The sequence below is a fragment of the Parambassis ranga genome, chromosome 7 (assembly GCF_900634625.1).
Source record: "Parambassis ranga chromosome 7, fParRan2.1, whole genome shotgun sequence".
In the NCBI taxonomy this organism is placed as follows: Eukaryota; Metazoa; Chordata; class Actinopteri; family Ambassidae; genus Parambassis; species Parambassis ranga.
This window is the reverse complement of record NC_041028.1, coordinates 10430819-10447804: the sequence shown is the minus strand read 5'-3', so window position 1 is coordinate 10447804 and position 16986 is coordinate 10430819. Positions and strand designations below refer to the sequence as shown.

The 16986-nt window shown below is 41.7% G+C and overlaps 2 protein-coding genes across 2 annotated transcripts; both read left to right on the top strand.

Moving 5' to 3' along the window:
• Positions 1 to 2256: 2256 nt before the first annotated feature.
• alx3 (ALX homeobox 3) lies at positions 2257 to 6998 on the top strand. The gene is made up of 4 exons (XM_028409777.1): positions 2257 to 2659; positions 5714 to 5988; positions 6109 to 6234; positions 6343 to 6998. Exons 1-4 carry the CDS (start codon positions 2302 to 2304, stop codon positions 6694 to 6696), a joined length of 1113 nt encoding a protein of 370 aa, XP_028265578.1. The 5' UTR covers positions 2257 to 2301; the 3' UTR covers positions 6697 to 6998.
• Positions 6999 to 11051: 4053 nt separating this feature from the next.
• Positions 11052 to 16551, top strand: rbm15 (RNA binding motif protein 15). Its single transcript, XM_028409776.1, has one exon. The coding sequence runs from the start codon at positions 11196 to 11198 to the stop codon at positions 13746 to 13748; it is 2553 nt and encodes an 850-aa protein (XP_028265577.1). The 5' UTR covers positions 11052 to 11195; the 3' UTR covers positions 13749 to 16551.
• The last annotated feature ends 435 nt before the right edge of the window (positions 16552 to 16986 follow it).

The following is a 16986-nucleotide window of genomic DNA, read 5'->3' as shown; positions in this document are numbered from 1 at the left end:
AACATGACAGCGCGGTCGTTTTCAGCCACCGCGCTCTACTGACCCACACATGCTAATCTAAGTCATGTTACACATAAATGTCATTATGCCTTATATCTAAGGTCACTAATCATTTTAAACTTAAAGGGGCTCTTCCTTTCCATGCAAGCGGCCATGTCTATGCAATCTGTGTCCAGAAGAAATTCAGAAATTCTGTCCACGGCTTTAATGTTGTGAGTCTCTTGGTACAGAGAGAATTTTAGTTCTTTTATTTTCGGCACACTTAAGGGTGTCACTAGAAATAAAAAGATAAATCCAGGTTGTTTTATTCCGAAGTCCAAAAAATAAGTTATGTTTCAAGGCTTTTCTCTTGAATGCAGGTTAGAATTTTCCTATTGGTCCCTTCAGCAGATGCCATATTAACAGTGTATTTCTTTTTTTGTGCAAACTTCTTTTGGATGTGTAACTTGCACGGTGGACACTCGGAGCTCAAACTGGAATCAGATCGAGATTACAAGGCCTCTCAGGCCAAATGGACCTCATGTTTACACACTTGTCCATCATCTGGGCAGCGTGCGGCTTCAGGTATCCACAGAGATGGTGAGATGTCCTCAAAACCAACAGCACTGAATCCGTATCTGGTAAGTGCTCCATGTTTGGATGGGGTTTTTGTCTAGATCAGAGATAACATGTCAGTATTAAAAGCCTTTTATTTTTGGGCCGAGCCTTTCAGTCAGTTTATTCAGTCAGTTTTGATTTGCATTGTAAAGAAAGTGATCAGCACGTCTTGTGCTGTGTGCCACAGTCAGCCTGCCATTCTGCTTTTAGTTAAAATGTTATTATTGTTTTTATATTCAAAGACATTTATCAAAATAAATGTCATGTGACTCCCACAAAGATTTAAAAATAACATCACAGTAATTAAAACTGCATTTCACTGCAAGCTGGGAGATGTTATGACCTTCATAACAACTGTTTTGCTGTTTCCATCATATCTAATAGAGAGTCGATATTATTTAGTAAAACCACAGAAAAACGGCACAAAAACGTCAGTGTGTCGCACACAGTCGGCCTAACAAAATCAGCCTTTTCAGATTAATCCATTTGATCTTCACATTAAATAATCTATAATTCTACGCTTGAAATATGGGTTATTTGTAAGGTTAAAATAATTGTTATTCTCGGGATTGTATTATCAAATGAATCACTATAATTTAATTAAATAAAACAGACGCTGAAAGTTGAAAACGGCTCAGTTCAAAGCCATTTTTATGCATCTTCCAAAGGGACAGATTTTTACTGAGCTCCTTATTTCTAGTATAGAATTAACACATGAAGCCATGAGGTAGAGTTATATTATTATTTTATCTTTATCTTATTTTATTGTTGCTGAATATACATATACACACCACAGTAAGAAAATAATAGGTTTTCGTTACCTGCTTATGCAAATTAACTGATTTAATCACGCATCGTTTGTTTACTTGGTGGCCTATTTAATAATTCAAAATGATTTATTAAATGCAAGATATTATTATTATTATTATTATTATTATTATTAGTTTTATTTTTTAATAATAAGAATATTGTCTCTATTGTGGGTGAGAGTGTTTCTGGCGTGCACTGGCTTCCATTGACTTGTTCAGCGGCAGGACGTTGAATAAATATGCAGCAGAATGATGCATTTAATACGATTAAGAACGATATCCTGTGAAACTATAGGATACTGCAATAATAAGTGCCAAAGTAGTAAAAGAAGTCATGAACGTTACACGCCCCTGTTAACGTAAATAAAGTGAATTAGCATGAAATGAAAAGGACATAAAACTACACGAGTACAGTGAGTGAAATACAAAAAATAAACTTCAGATGGTGTTTTCGTGGCCTGGAGAACATTTTTCTGTTCTGTGCAATGTTTTTCTGTGAGTATAAACTGCAGTGGGACTGTTGTCTGCTTCTCCTGTCCTGCTTGATTTGCTGATTAGGTCTATAACAATATATGAAATAGGAATTAAATGGTTAATTGGAGGACAGAAACCACGCGTGATTGAATTTTTGGCGGATTATATCAGACTCTTGGAGACACACTCACGCCGCCTTTCTCTCTCTCCCCACCCTCTTCCCTTTCTTTCTATCACACTCTCACCAAAACACACACACACACACACACACTCCAATCCCGGTTTCACGGGTCTTTGTTTCTGATCTGTTAAATCCCACCCACTTGACATGAACACAGAAGAGGAAAAAAATCTTTCACTCAGGCGCCCACGCTAACAGCGCGCAGTCGCTGTTGTCTATCCTGCCTGCTGGACCCGTAAGATGGAGACGGAGAGTTGTTTGCCTTTCTCGTCGCAGACCAGCAGGAGGACGCCGGCAAACTCTCCTGGACTGGAGCACGGCGGCTCCGGCTCCTTTCTGCCCTGCGATGAGCTGCAGAAACCTTCGCACATTCCTCCTCCTCATCCTCTGCCTCACCGCCTTGGCCTGCGCGGGGATCTGTACGCCGCGGCCATGGGAAGGTTTGGTGACGCCGCCGTGGACTTTACGCACGGCTCAGCCGCGGCGAACCCGCCCGGCTCACCGTCCAAACACAGCAAGTTCCTGGACAGTATAAACCAGGATCAAAAGGGGGCAACATTAGGCGCCAAGCCGGCGTTTTATGAAAGCAGCACGGAGGGTAAGTTAAAGAAAACTTCTAAAAGAAAAACAGATGAGAAAAATGCAATAAGTGGCAGCACTAACCAACACATTATTTTTATTAAATAAATCAGCTTTACGAAGCAAGAGAGTGTAAAAGGAGCAAAATGAGAACTCAAATATGAAAATAACATTTGCAATAATTAGTAGTATTTTATGATAAATTACATTTATGGATACTTTTTTCCAAATCTTCATTAAATTACGCTCTTTCGCAGTTTGTCCAGCGTGTGTTTTCGGCTGTTAATGAGTTTTTTTTTTACGTGGCTTTATTTTAAGCATGTGATAAAAATGTCAACAAGTTTTCTTTTTCTTGACAATGCTTGATGTAAAGCCTGAGGTTAAAGGTCAGCCTGGCAGTAAGTTGGGTGTGTCATTAGTCAGCTAATCATCCTTTACGGCAACATTCAGCCTGATATTTGTTAATTTAACAGTAAGACTAATTATTACAGTTTATTAATATGCTTTTTTTTCAAATGTAAAAATTACAACAGAGCTGACAGTTTTGCAAGTGGGCGTGTGCTGATATGCTGTCAGACATAATAGCCTACAAATGTCCATCTTGGGAAGACAAGCAGTGACTGTATATGTTGAACCAGAGCCCGAGGAAATGATGCGGTCCTCCACTTTGTTTATTGGTGCTGATGATTCTGAAAGGCAGCAGAGGATATCAGCGCTGATAAGCTCTTTGTGATATCTGCGTCCAGAATAATATACAACACTTTGATTCATGTTAATGCCAAAGACAGCCAAGAGATTCATCACATTTTTCACTATAATTACTTATAACAATGTCAGTGTCAGTGCAATATTTTAAAGTGGACTTTAGATATTTTCTTTTTAATTCTCTTTAAGCAAAAGAAGATGTATAGTTCCCCCTCTTTTGTCACACAAAACCCAACACACTCTTTTCCCGCATGCACACAAACACACACACCTTTGTACTTATAACTCCTAATTGAACCTATTTATTGTAAATGCAAGTGACTAGAGAATGTGTGTGTGTGTGTGTGTGTGTGTGTGTGTGTGTGTGTGTTTTGTGCATTTTTGTTTACTTACACCTTCAAAAGACACATCTTCCTGTTTTGACTGCAGTGGGAAGAAAGTTTAGTGGTGGTAGGACAAACCACCACAGTTAAGTCAGATTTAACACACTTAATTTAATTTAATTTTATTGATATATTGGTCTTGTTTTTGTTTTGTGAGGAAATAAAACACAAAAAAAGACCATCTGCTTCAGCTATATTGCAAACTTTTACGTCTATTTTATATATTTTTTAAAAACAGAAATGGCTTAAGTGTTGTTTTTATAAAATAGGGGCAGTATGTAAAAAGAAATTCTTATAATTCATTGTATTTATTTCAGTTAATTTTAGCTGATTTATTATTTATTTTATACTGATGCCTCTTTTGCTTTGTACAAATCTTCTATTGGTGGAGTTTCTTGAGAGATTTTCTTTGTTTCTATGGACGTTTATGTCTGGTAAAATGCAGGTATAATACATTTTTGCCATACTTTATATTTTATTTTTATTTACTTAATATTTTTTTACTTTAATAATTTTGATCTTGGTGCTCCCTGTTAGAGGTTGTGACTACATTAATTAATTTTATTTTATTTCTGCTATAATAACTTGAACAAAGGATTTTAAACACGGTGAATATGGTCTATCCATTGAAGGGACGGGGTGAGCCACATGTATTAAATGTAGTGCAAATCAAAAGTCTCAGGGTTCCGAAGAAAAGGTTCAGATGAATGGCTGTTGAATGTTACCCCAAATTTCCAATTACAGAGTATCAGAACTGACCCTCCTGCTCACAGCATGATATTCCTAGCTATACATTTTACAATTTATCCTCCATTTGCCTTTTCCTGTATTTCACATAGATCTCCAGTTACACTGGAGTGGAAGCAGAGCGGATGTGGGTGTTTGACAAGGTAAAAGCTATTCAATGTCCTGCGGCCCTGTTTGCAACTGAGAATATTTTCAGCATGTGGTGTAAGGTTGGATCTAATGGACATGAGGAAATTAATGTTGCAATGAAAAGTGTTCTCTGTTGGGCCCCAGATTGAATTAAGAGAATAGCAAAGTAGTGTCTCAGCTGCCCCCAGTGAGGGAGTGCCTGCAGATAGACGGAGAGTGGTATGTTTTGAAACTCAGGGTTAAACGTAATGAACATGGACAACAACATCCAAACACTGCAGGAGGGAGCAACCATTTCCACGGCCCGTTAACAGGAAGGAAAATAATGCTCTGAGTTTTCCCTCACTGCTTAATGTCAGGGGCAGAATATTGTTAATTCAAACAAGCGTGTGCTCCAACATATATGTTCACTGTACATTGTAGTGCTGTGCTGTATTCTTCCTCTTCATTGTGTATGTTGCCCTGGACTTATAGGACATTTTCCACCACATTAAGGTGAACTTAAAGCTATATTAAACAATCACATTTTGTGTTCTCCAATTTGCCCTGTGGGTTAAATTCAAGCCTGTGTTCACTGTCTAAATATGGGTCATCAAATCATTAGTGTTGTTGGTGTGTGTTGGTTTTGTCAGACGTTTCACGGTTGAAGTTGTGGATCAAACAAAATATTCACAGCTTTCAGTCATACCTCACAAATTTCTTAATTTTGACCACTATGAGCCACTATAAGGCATGTTGAAGTGAAGGAGTTACATCACTTCAGAGAACAGAGGAGGGGTTGATCATTTAGTTGTTTAGGTGTATTTATGTCTGTTTATGACTGTTTTACCCTACATTTATTTTGTTTGTGCCAAATTAAAAATATTTCTGCAACTCTACTAAATATATTCACTATAAAAATACAAACACTGGCGTGATATATTTAATCACAAAAGAATTATTATGTCTAAAATATTTTTCACTTTTTGAAAATAAAAAGCAACAAGAACAACTTCCTGTAAAAGGACCACAAATATTTAACAAAGGTTACAGCAACAATCTATTGTACTTTGTTTTATGCGAATGATTTTATATTTTTGTGACTCTTTGTGTGCTCTTGTTGGCTTCAGTCGGAGAAAAAGGTGCTCCAAAAACCATGGGCTATCCTGGGATTGGCACCGACTGCTGTGGCAAGCTGAAAGAGCCGGGCAGCGCTTTACAGGGGGACTCTATTGCTGACTCCATTGACCTATCGGGCAAGAACAAGAAGCGACGCAATCGCACTACATTCAGCACGTTTCAGTTGGAGGAGCTAGAGAAAGTGTTTCAGAAGACACACTACCCCGACGTGTACGCCCGGGAGCAGCTGGCACTGAGGACAGAGCTCACAGAGGCACGGGTTCAGGTATGTAAGGCCACATTTTACAACTTTTTAAATGTTAGTAGAAGAAGGATTATACTTCCACCAAGACCTATTTCTGTTGTCCACAAATTCCACATTAAACCAGTCTTCTGCATCTGAAAGGTTTGGTTCCAGAATCGTAGGGCCAAGTGGAGGAAACGGGAACGTTACGGAAAGATTCAGGAGGTCCGCAACCACTTTGCTGCTACATATGACATTTCTCTTCTCCCTCGTCATGACACTTATCAGGTAGGTCCCTTCAAATCTCAGGAATTACTCATTGTTTTACACATGCACAACCTTGGTCAAGTTCATTCCAACAACTTCCAAATGTGTCCTGAACCTCTTTCCGTCCAGATGCAGGGCAACCTGTGGCCCGGGGCTTCAGGAGGAGGCGGTGGTTCAGGTGCTGGCTGTGTCCTAGGAGCTGACTCTATCCCATCATCCTGCATGAGTCCATATCCTCACCCACACAGCAATCTGCAGGGCTTCATGGGTATGCCCACATCCCCCAGTCATCCACACCACCACCACCACCACCACCCATCTCATCATCCAGGCATCAACGGCCTCTACTCGCTCCACAGCTTCCCGGGAGGCCTCGGTTCCCCTTCAATCGAGGGGCCTGAAACCGAATACAAGCCAACGGGCCTGGTGGCATTGCGGATGAAAGCCAAAGAGCCAGGCAGCATCCTCTCCTGGCCAACATGACCACAACAGTGCCATCACCCCATTATGCACTGACTGAGCCAAAGTATATTACATTCCTGACCCAAACACAGTCCCAGATGTACACTCCCATCTCAGCATATGAGTCATATGAGTCCTTTAACATTTATCTAAGCCAACTTGGAGACTTTTCACAATTGTGAATATCTTGGAAAAACTTTCACAACCATTAGGGGCAACTTAAGCAACTTGCACGAAACCCAACATATTAATATGAACTCTCTTGTTTCCAGTTTGAGTTTGATATCACAATGCTGAGACCAAAGAGGACGAATTATTTAAGCATGTACAAAATGTAATTATCATATTAATCACTGTTTTATGTCTTTTGTGCTTTTTAAGTGTGACCAGTAATAAAGGCCTCCATCTTAAATCAGCTGTCTTATTCGGAAGGAAAATATTTTGGAAAAAGAGAAAAACAAAAAAGACTTATTTTAGCCCTGATATGACTCTTTTAGAAAACGATAACCCAGAGAGCTAACCAAAAAGTCTGTGTCACATATTTAACTAGGGATGTGGTTGTGAGGCAAAAATGCCTTGCAGACTGTGGTTGCTATAAACATACAGATTTCTGCTGTGTGTGTGTACAGAGAGACGTACATGTGCGGCCTACTTGGCTTCACTTCAAGAGGCCTTCAGGTGGCACTTCATGTATCAGGAGAGTGTGGCAGGTTCATTAGTGAAAAGACAACTGAGTGACCACACTTCACTATTGATAATAAAGTAGAGAGTTTCCCACAGAGGGCTGGTTGTGCACTGAGGCAGCCTTCTCTCACACATCTGGCAACAGTGGTTAACCCGACCATCTGAGTAATGAGTTACAGTTTGATTGAAGAAAAAGGAATAACTGAGGCCCAGTGCTTGTTTTGTTTAGCAATCTCTTTAAATGAGGCCAGGTCATCTGCTTTATTTATAAATACTGTGATGATTTCGTGTGTAGGGAAATATGACATAAATATATTTCAGTCACATGCAGTCCTAATAATTGTTCTGAGAAAATCTCTATGTTGTGCTTTACCCCCAAACAATTTACTCTATTGTCAAGGAAACATTGAATTGCATGGTACCATCCCATCTGGTGAAAATTACTAAAATTACTAAATACCAACATATTCATGTCAGATGGGCAAACATTTCAATCTGTGTGAGACTGAAAAAAGGGTCACTGGTGGACAAAGCCCTCCTAAGCTCTGCTCACTCCCCAGGAGTGTACGTGTGTTTTTTTTTTTTTTTTTTTTTTTGGGGGGGGGGGGGTGTATATTGGCTCTCCTTTCTTTTTGCTTGCTTCACCATGACAGCCACACTGGGGCAGATTAGCTGCCATTCCCTTCGTCTGTGTCGGGGTTTTGTGAGAGCCACTAACATGTGGTTCCAATAGAAGTATGCACAAACCCATCAGAAACACTTTCCACACCCACAGCTTCAAATTCCAGCCAGGCCCTGGGAGACGGCAGCCCTTACTGCAGCTATATAGCCCCCCCTGATTAAATCCCAGATTAAGTGGAGGAGATAAGAAGACCTGCCAGAAGGGATAAGAGATTGTAGAGATGGCCATCCTTAGGAAAAATGGTGGCTCAATGCTTAATTGTAGTATTTATTTTTATACAGGGAGCAGGCTAATCAAATTTCTGCCCATAAACAAAAGTGGAATCTCAGTAAGTGACATTAACATTAACATTATAGTTGTTATATGGTAAATGCATGGTTTTTGTCAACTTACAATAGGGGGTCATAAGCTTTACTTAGCTCTTATTAAAGTTACAGTGCACATGCTTTGATCTGTATTGACTCAATATATCAGGCTACAAAGGACTCATATGATTTGTCAGAATAAATGAAAAATGATGAGTTAAGGCTGCACAATGCTTATTAACTAAGCATCACTCTGTGTGTGCAGGTCACTGGGTGAAGACTGTCATTAGAGTCTGAAAGTTACTATATCCTCAGCCTCATTAATGGACTGAAAATATGATTTAATGCTCACTAAAATCTGTAACGCTGCCTGCTGGCAACTGCTCTAAGCTTTGATCACAACAAGATTTATCTGGGCCTCGAAGTGCAGCTATTGTGACCCAACAGATACTGGTATTTAGCCTGTCTTGCTATAAGCTGAACAATGTGCTGCCACAGTCTGACCAGCTCACTTATGCAGTAAGGTTCAACATAGTCCATAGTAAAGGTTTTTTTGGCCACTTCCAAAAGTTATGCAGTCAATCTTCAACAGGCAAAAGCTCATACATTAGATCATCTAGTCCTATACTGATTTGCAGCTTATGCAGGAGTGCCGTTGATAACATTAACCTCAACTCAATCTCAAATGTTATGTTTGTTTTTATAAGCCAAAAATTCACTTAGAAATAGGGGGAAATAGCCCTATTAAAGTCAAGCACTATACTGATTTTAACGCCAGTGAGTAAATTATAATTAAATATATGGTAAAACTAGCCTACTATACTTTGTTCACATGTCCACTGGGAATAACAGTGTTTACTCATTTTTAAGGATTACTTGGAAGCACTATTTACTGTACTTTTTGAGTTGTTGTTCATATACTGCCACCTTGTGGTATTAGGACTAATTGAAGACAGATATTCTCACAATGCAATGACAAAGATGTATCCCTAGAGCACCTCACATTTATCCCTCCATTCGTCATTCTGAACCACAGTGGCGTAGGAAGAATTAAAAATGTGGGGGGGACTCCTTCTGTGGGTGGGTGGTGAAAAAAAATGTATTAGTATATTATGAAATATAATATAATAATATAGTAATTGCGATTTCCTGCGGATTTTAACATGTTGTTAAACACCTATTTTACCCACAGAAGTAAAATATTAACTCAAGAAATGTTTCAGAGACAGACTCAAAAATTTATTTTAAAAAATGGTGACAAACAGAAACTAATTCCAAGTGAAACAACAGTTATGTCAACCATACTGGTGGTACTACACTAACGGATTATACAGAGCCTCCATATCTGAGACCTTCTCTCATTTACAGAGACAAAAACCTGGCAAAGCTCCCTCATGTCCACCTGATTGAGTTTTCCCATCACTCACCCCAGCAATAGAACTTCCTCCACTGGCTCTACATGATGGCCCTGCCTCTGACTCACTCTCAGTATCAACCTCAAATATCAAGAGATGGAGAGTGCTTTACTTTTCAACTAACAACCAATATATATAATAAAAAAGTGAGCTTTAATAAATATATATATCATCAATGAAATAACATCAGCATATTTTGTTTGAACACAGTGGTCTTCTCATCATCCGAGTTTCAAAAAATTGTTGGGCCATGAACCAAACTCTGCTTAATGCACATAATACTGAAACACTAAAAATACTAACTTACAAAAAAATGCATGTCTTTATTTTTACTTGCTTATAAAACTGCTTAACTCACAACAAACCTTGTGGATGTGTTTATAATGATGCACTGCCTTATCTGCTACATCAGTGTTTCCCTGTTGCACTGTGTCCTGATGGTCCATTACATTTATTTTATTCTTGCTGATACGAATACGAGAAGGTGGCTATGTGTGCTGGCTAGGCGAGGCTGATGCTAGCAGGCTAACAGAAGCTAACCTGGCCTCATTACAATATGGGCTAACTCTCTGTGTCTTTGTTGGGAATCTCCTCATGTCCATTGTGTGCAGGGAGGCAGCAGAAAAGGCAAACAACATGTCGCCTGACAAATAATACCGTCTACTGTAACTGAAAGTAAACAGCAGCTTCCTCCCAAATTTTCTAAGTTGATATAACATGAATCTACCGTCACCTGGGGCCATGTGACAAACAGTAAGGCTTTAGCATGAGCTGGACTTCGTGGGATGACACTGACGTCACCTCCTCCAGCTTCGACCAGCACTGACGGTTCTCTTTGCGGTGTTTTACGCTCGCCCGAAGAAACCACTGGCTTTGTTAGGTCCGTTACTATAGTAACGGTATTGTAGCGCTGTGGTAACCAGGAAAACATGTGGATTTCCGGAGGGGGGGGGGGGTGCCCCCCTCTGATATAATGGGGGGGGACGCCCCCCTCTGATAAAATGGTAGTTACGCCTATGCTGAACCCGCTTCGTCCTGCAGTGCAAGGTCATGAGGGGCTGGAGCCCATCCCAGCTATCTACGGGTGAGAGGCAGGGTACACCCTGGACAGGTCACCTCACATTTATGAGGCATAAAAATAGCAACCATGTGATAAACTAAAAAAACATTATTATTATTATTATTATTATTATTATTCAGAAATGGCTCAGCCAGTGATTGACATGCGCTTTACAGTGTTCCTCCCATTTTTTAGCCAATCAGGGTGAAGGGGCGGGCCTTCACGGTAATCTTTACAAAATGGCGACTGTTGTTGTTTTGCTGCAGGGTCAGTGATTAAATCCGTTTTTCGTTTCAATTATTTTAAGCAAAAGTTTGCAGAAATAGAATCAGCAACGGCCAAGCGTTCAAAGAGTTGACTCCGAGTGGACTGAAATGAAAGGTAAAGAACGGTCGCCGCTGAAAAAACGGTCCCGGGCCTTGGATGATATTCGAGATAGGGGAGGATGCCACCCGACCAGCAAGAAAATGGGGGCTCTCACTGTTTCCAGTGGAAGTAATAATGGTAACAGTTCGGCCAAAGGGGACGGCGGCTCAACGAGACGGAGCTTGCTGGTTGAAAAAAGAGATAGAGATTTCGACGGACACGGTCGGAATTTAAATAATCACAGTTGTCAGTCAGCTGCTACAAGCTCCGTCGGTAAAAACCACAACCAGAGCCTGGCGCTTGATTTAGCCTCACCGAGGACCACTTCACGCGCAGAGCAGCGGATTCAGCCCCCCACCAACGAGAGTGAGTACAAAACATTAAAAATTAGCGACCTTGGAACACAGTTGAGTGACGAAGACATTGAGGATGGACTCTTTCATGAATTTAAAAAATTCGGAGATGTGAGCGTCAAGTTAAGCCGCAGCAACGATGAACGGATAGCGTTTGTGAATTTTAGAAAGCCGGAGGACGCCAGAGCTGCAAAGCACGCCAGAGGACGATTAGTGCTGTACGACCGGCCGCTGAAAATCGAGGCGGTCTACATTAACAGAAGGAGAAGCCGTTCTCCTGTGGAGAGAGACCTGTACGGTGCAGCTCAAAGCCATAGACATTTGCAGAGACCCCTTTCGCCAACCGGGCTTGGATACAGGGACTACCGGCTGCAACAGCTGGCTTTGGGTCGGCTCCCTCCTCCCCCACCGCCCCCTCTGCCCAGAGAACTGGAGCGAGACAGAGAGTTTGCTCTCTTTGAAGCCAGGGCACGTCCAGCTTTCATTGCAGAGCGAGCAGCTTTTCGTGAAGAGGATTTTATATCTCCTGAGGATGACCAAAGAGCCAATAGGACGTTGTTTCTGGGAAACCTGGACATAACTGTTACAGAAGCTGACCTCAGGAGGGCTTTTGACAGGTTTGGGGTCATAACAGAAGTGGACATTAAAAGACCAACAAGGGGGCAGACCAGCACATATGGATTTCTGAAATTTGAGAACCTTGACATGGCTCACCGTGCTAAGCTTAGTATGTCTGGCAAAATTGTGGGCCGCAACCCTATAAAAATAGGTTATGGGAAAGCAACACCTACCACACGCCTGTGGGTGGGTGGACTTGGACCCTGGGTTCCTTTAGCTGCCCTGGCCCGAGAATTTGATCGCTTTGGAACAATAAGGACCATTGACTACAGAAAGGGGGACACTTGGGCCTACATTCAGTATGAAAGTTTAGATGCTGCACAAGCAGCATGCACACACATGAGAGGCTTCCCACTGGGAGGTCCAGAGAGGAGACTTAGAGTGGACTTTGCAGACACTGAGCATCGTTACCAGCAGCAGTTCCTGCAGCCCCTACCAATACCACCATTTGACATGGTGGCTGAATCATTTGTTCACCGTGTCACACCTGAACCTCTGAGGGTCAGGGAACGGACTCCCCCACCACTTCACTTCAGGGAGAGAGAGCTCTTTCCTGGAGCTGAGTGGCCCAACCCAGCTATTCGTGAACGGGTGCGGGCCTCACCCTTTGAACCTCTGGAACATTTGGAGCGTGAACGGCGGACACGAGAACCCTGGTCTCTGGAAAGAGAACTGCAGGGACGAGAACCTGCACGCAAACGGCGTGTAATGGAAGATGGACGTCATTTAGATCATTCTCCTGACAGCACTGAGAGGACAGTAAGGCGCAGACGCGCTTCTCCAGATGGCAGTCCTGGTGGCAGCAGCAGAGATGGAGGACGCTTCAGTGACTCAGAACGCCCTATGCGGGGTGAGAGAGCCTCCCCAGCCCGAGAACGTCACAGTAGCGTTGAAAAGGGTGGGGTTGAACGGAGGCTCAAAAGTCAGAGTCTGTCTGACAAAGGACCCTCAAGTAGTGCTGTTTCAGTAGTTGGTGACCGTAAGCGCAAAGCAGGCGATGGTGGCAAAGGGCTGGCCAAAAGAGAACGTTCTGAAAGTAACTCTAAAGGCGGGCAGTCATCAAAGATGGATGGCACTAAACTCAGTTTGGCTTGGCAAGGTATGCTGCTGCTAAAAAACAGCAATTTTCCAGCCAACATGCACCTGCTGGAGGGTGACCACAGCGTTGCCAGTGACCTGCTCATCGACAGCGCCACAGGAAGACAGGTGAGCGAGCTCAAGATCACGCAGCGTCTTCGGCTGGACCAGCCCAAGCTTGACGAGGTGTCTCGGCGCATCAAGGTGGCCGGTCCCGGTGGCTACGCCATCCTGTTGGCAGTTCCTGGACCTACAGAGGATGCATCCTCGGCTGACCCAGCCGTCTCAACACAGCGGCCCCTTCGTAACCTGGTGTCCTACCTCAACCAAAAGCAAGCAGCTGGAGTCATCAGTCTGCCTGTGGGAGGGAGCAGAGATAAAGACAACACAGGGGTTCTTCATGCTTTCCCTCCCTGTGATTTCTCCCAACAGTTCCTGGATTCCTCTGCCAAAGCTCTGGCTAAAAGCGAAGAGGACTATCTTGTCATGATTATCGTTCGTGGAGCATCTTAAAACAAATCCCAATACACTAAGTTGTGTAAAAAATATGCTGTATGTCAGTAACTATTGCATGCTGTGTGTTCTGCATCATGGGGTACACTAGTATGATTCTTGATTGTTTGTAAGTTGCCATGTGATCCACTAAAAGGACAAACAGTGCCCTCCTACAAATCTACAAGGGTGTGTGTTTTTGAAATTACTTTTCAAAAATAATATGCCAGCAAGTAATTCAGCCAGCTTTCTGTAAATGGTTCCGTTTATTGAGTAGCTGAAGTATACACTTTAATTAGTTCAGTTAATTTTAGACAGATTATAATTGATATTTTTTTGATTCATTTAAAGGTTAAAACTTTCCAAACCTGAAAAAATTGCAAGGAGTGAACACAATACCACCTTCAAACTGCTACAGTGTTATAGCCACAGCTACACAGTGTTACAACAGTAACAGTAATAATGTATTATTATTATTATTATTATTATTATTATTATTATTATACTATATTGCCTTACACTGTACAGGTGGTGTTACTGTGTTATCCTCCTACCCATTTTACACAAGGTGAAATCTTTGAATTCCAGTGCAATAATATGTTGAATATTATCACTTTTTGATGGATCAATAGAAAAGGTGAGCAGTATGACATTTGGTGTAGTGAATGGTCTCTGGGAAAGAGTTTTGGTAAAATTACGAGGGTTAAAACCTGTTGCATCACTCTCCTCCTGTGTCACACTCCATTTATCTGAGATATGTGGTGTATTGATGAAGAGTTGTACAGGACATATTGTTGATTGTCATGAAGCACACTGTAGCCTGCCAGTGTGCATTTTCATAGTTGGAAAACATGAAGGTAATCAGTTAAAAAAAATAGATGCAGCTCATAAATTTCAATTACATACAGTAATTATTCTGCTCTTAAAAAAGCAAAAAAAAAAAGTCATTGTTTGGACTTGGGTGTTTGTTCCTTTGAACCAGAACAACAAAAATGCAAGATAGACATTGAACTCAAAGTGTGTCCACTGGTAAAACTAAATTGTCATGTTAATTTTTGTGAATGCTGAATACTAACAGGGAACAGAAACATAACACAATACGCATAGCATAGTAAAGCAAATAATAATGGCGTTTTTCATAATTTTTACTCAATATTTTTGTTCTGTGCACCCCTGTCTTAGAAATGGTTGTGTAATGTGACTATGAAAACTACAGTTGTTTCTTGGCAAAACGCTTACAGGATTTTGTGTTGGCAGTCTGTTACACTTACTCTCTTGAAACTAGTAGGTCCTTCAAAAAATAATAATTTTAATACTCAGTAAAATGCTGGTACAGAGTAACAAACCTTTGTTTAGTAAGTAAGTCAGTGCATTTTTATAGTTTTATAGGTACCAGTTTTGACCGTGTTTCATCATTCACACAAGGCTTAATTACCTTGTTTTTTTGCTATCGTATGTTTGTCATGTAGTATTAACAACATAAATTATCATTTGCTGAGTTTGATTTAATATGTATCATAACATTAATATGTGGGAAGATTGTATGTGTGGAAATCGCACCCACTGTTACCTTGGACTCCTGAGGAAGACGAGCGCAGAGCTGACAGCCTCTGCAGAGAAGTGTTTTGTGAGTCCTCACTGACAAGGCAGCTTTTAAGTTGTGTAGCCCATCTGCACCTGTGATGACTTCTGTTTTAAATGGAAAATTGAGCAATGTACACTTTGATGTCATGGGAAAGGAAATCGTAGAGCCCATGCGAAGATGTTCACATACCTGAAAGTGCATTTAGGCACTTAATGTGACCTATTATAAATAAATTGTTCATTTGAAGGGAAACCTGTTTCTTCGATGGAAGTGAATTGAAGAAGCAGCTGCCATACCTGATAGTGTTTGGAAAGGAGTTGTCACTTGAAGTCTTTGTTTCTGCACACGAGAGGGAGACGATTTGCAATTTGTGTAGCACCAGTGGAGAGAGAGACCTCCGTTTCATGAGAGGATCTTCTTACAGGCCAGTTCTGAGCTCCCAAGTTGCCCACCACACATTACTTTCTCCCTCATGAGCCCCTGTTACGTCCACAGTTGTTCATTTTGGCATGTGAACACCTGATCTGGATGGAAAAGCGTCTGTTGCCCCTTGTTCACAGCCAGCCATTCTGCAGTGTGAGACAGATGCAAACACCGGGGTGGAGCACACACCAGCACATGCCAGTATCATGTTGTCTCTGTGGCCATTACACTAAAGGTTTCTTGTGCATTGTTCCTAAATAGGAGGCGAGGGAAGCTCAACGTCGGTCGTCACACACTCCACTTGGGAGACTGTGGGTGACACTGCTCTGAAATTTGCCATAGCACCCACAGTTCAACCTGTCCCACAACAGAACCAAGCTGAACCCTGGGCTGATATGTGTTTATTATATTTTGCCCAGTTATGATCTGATATGACTTGGGCCGAACCTCAGCTAGGAATACTGCTGGCCCCTGTCTCTGTGTTCTCCTCTGATTGAACGCTCTCCGAGGAGGCGAGTGAAGAGGTGTGTTTGAGTTTCTGAAGCTGTGTTTCGTTGTCATCTGAGGTCTGCTGCAGCATGGAAACATAAAAGCCTGATTGTTTACCCTTTTTGACATTGCTGGAAGGAATTCATGCTGTGGACCCCACTCCTACCCCAAATTCTTTCTAGGATATCTTGCCAGTTCTTTTTTTTATAAGTTAAGGGGCCACTATCCATTTCCACCTATCACCCATTCTAGCTGTATTAATATGAAGACAAAAGCTGAGGAGGACCACTTACCAAAAGAAACATTGCCATCTTGAGGACCAAGGAGCAGATGCTTTCTCCCACAGTCAACTACCTGACACCCAGAACGGAGCTGGTACCACTGCAGCGGCGGCTGTGTAGAAACAGGGAGACGGTGAGTAAGGTGAACAAGTGCTGCGTGCCACGTCTGTGTCGGTGGCTCAGGCAGCAGCGGTGAGTATACAGTGTCAACGCCACATTTTCTCATAACAAATGCAAAATGGTGCACACTGGCTTTCAGCCAGTCATTACTCAGGTTGTTTTCCACTGATGGCAATTGGCATAAATACAAAATCCTATCATAAAACAGAAGGAGCATTTAGTGCCCACAATGTATATATATCGCTGCTTTCTCCACCAACTAGGTTAGAAAAAATTAGATTATGAGACCTATGCATCTGATCGTCTTAAATATTTAACAAATGTTCACCCACCTGCATAATTCTTGTGTTTGCATTCTTTG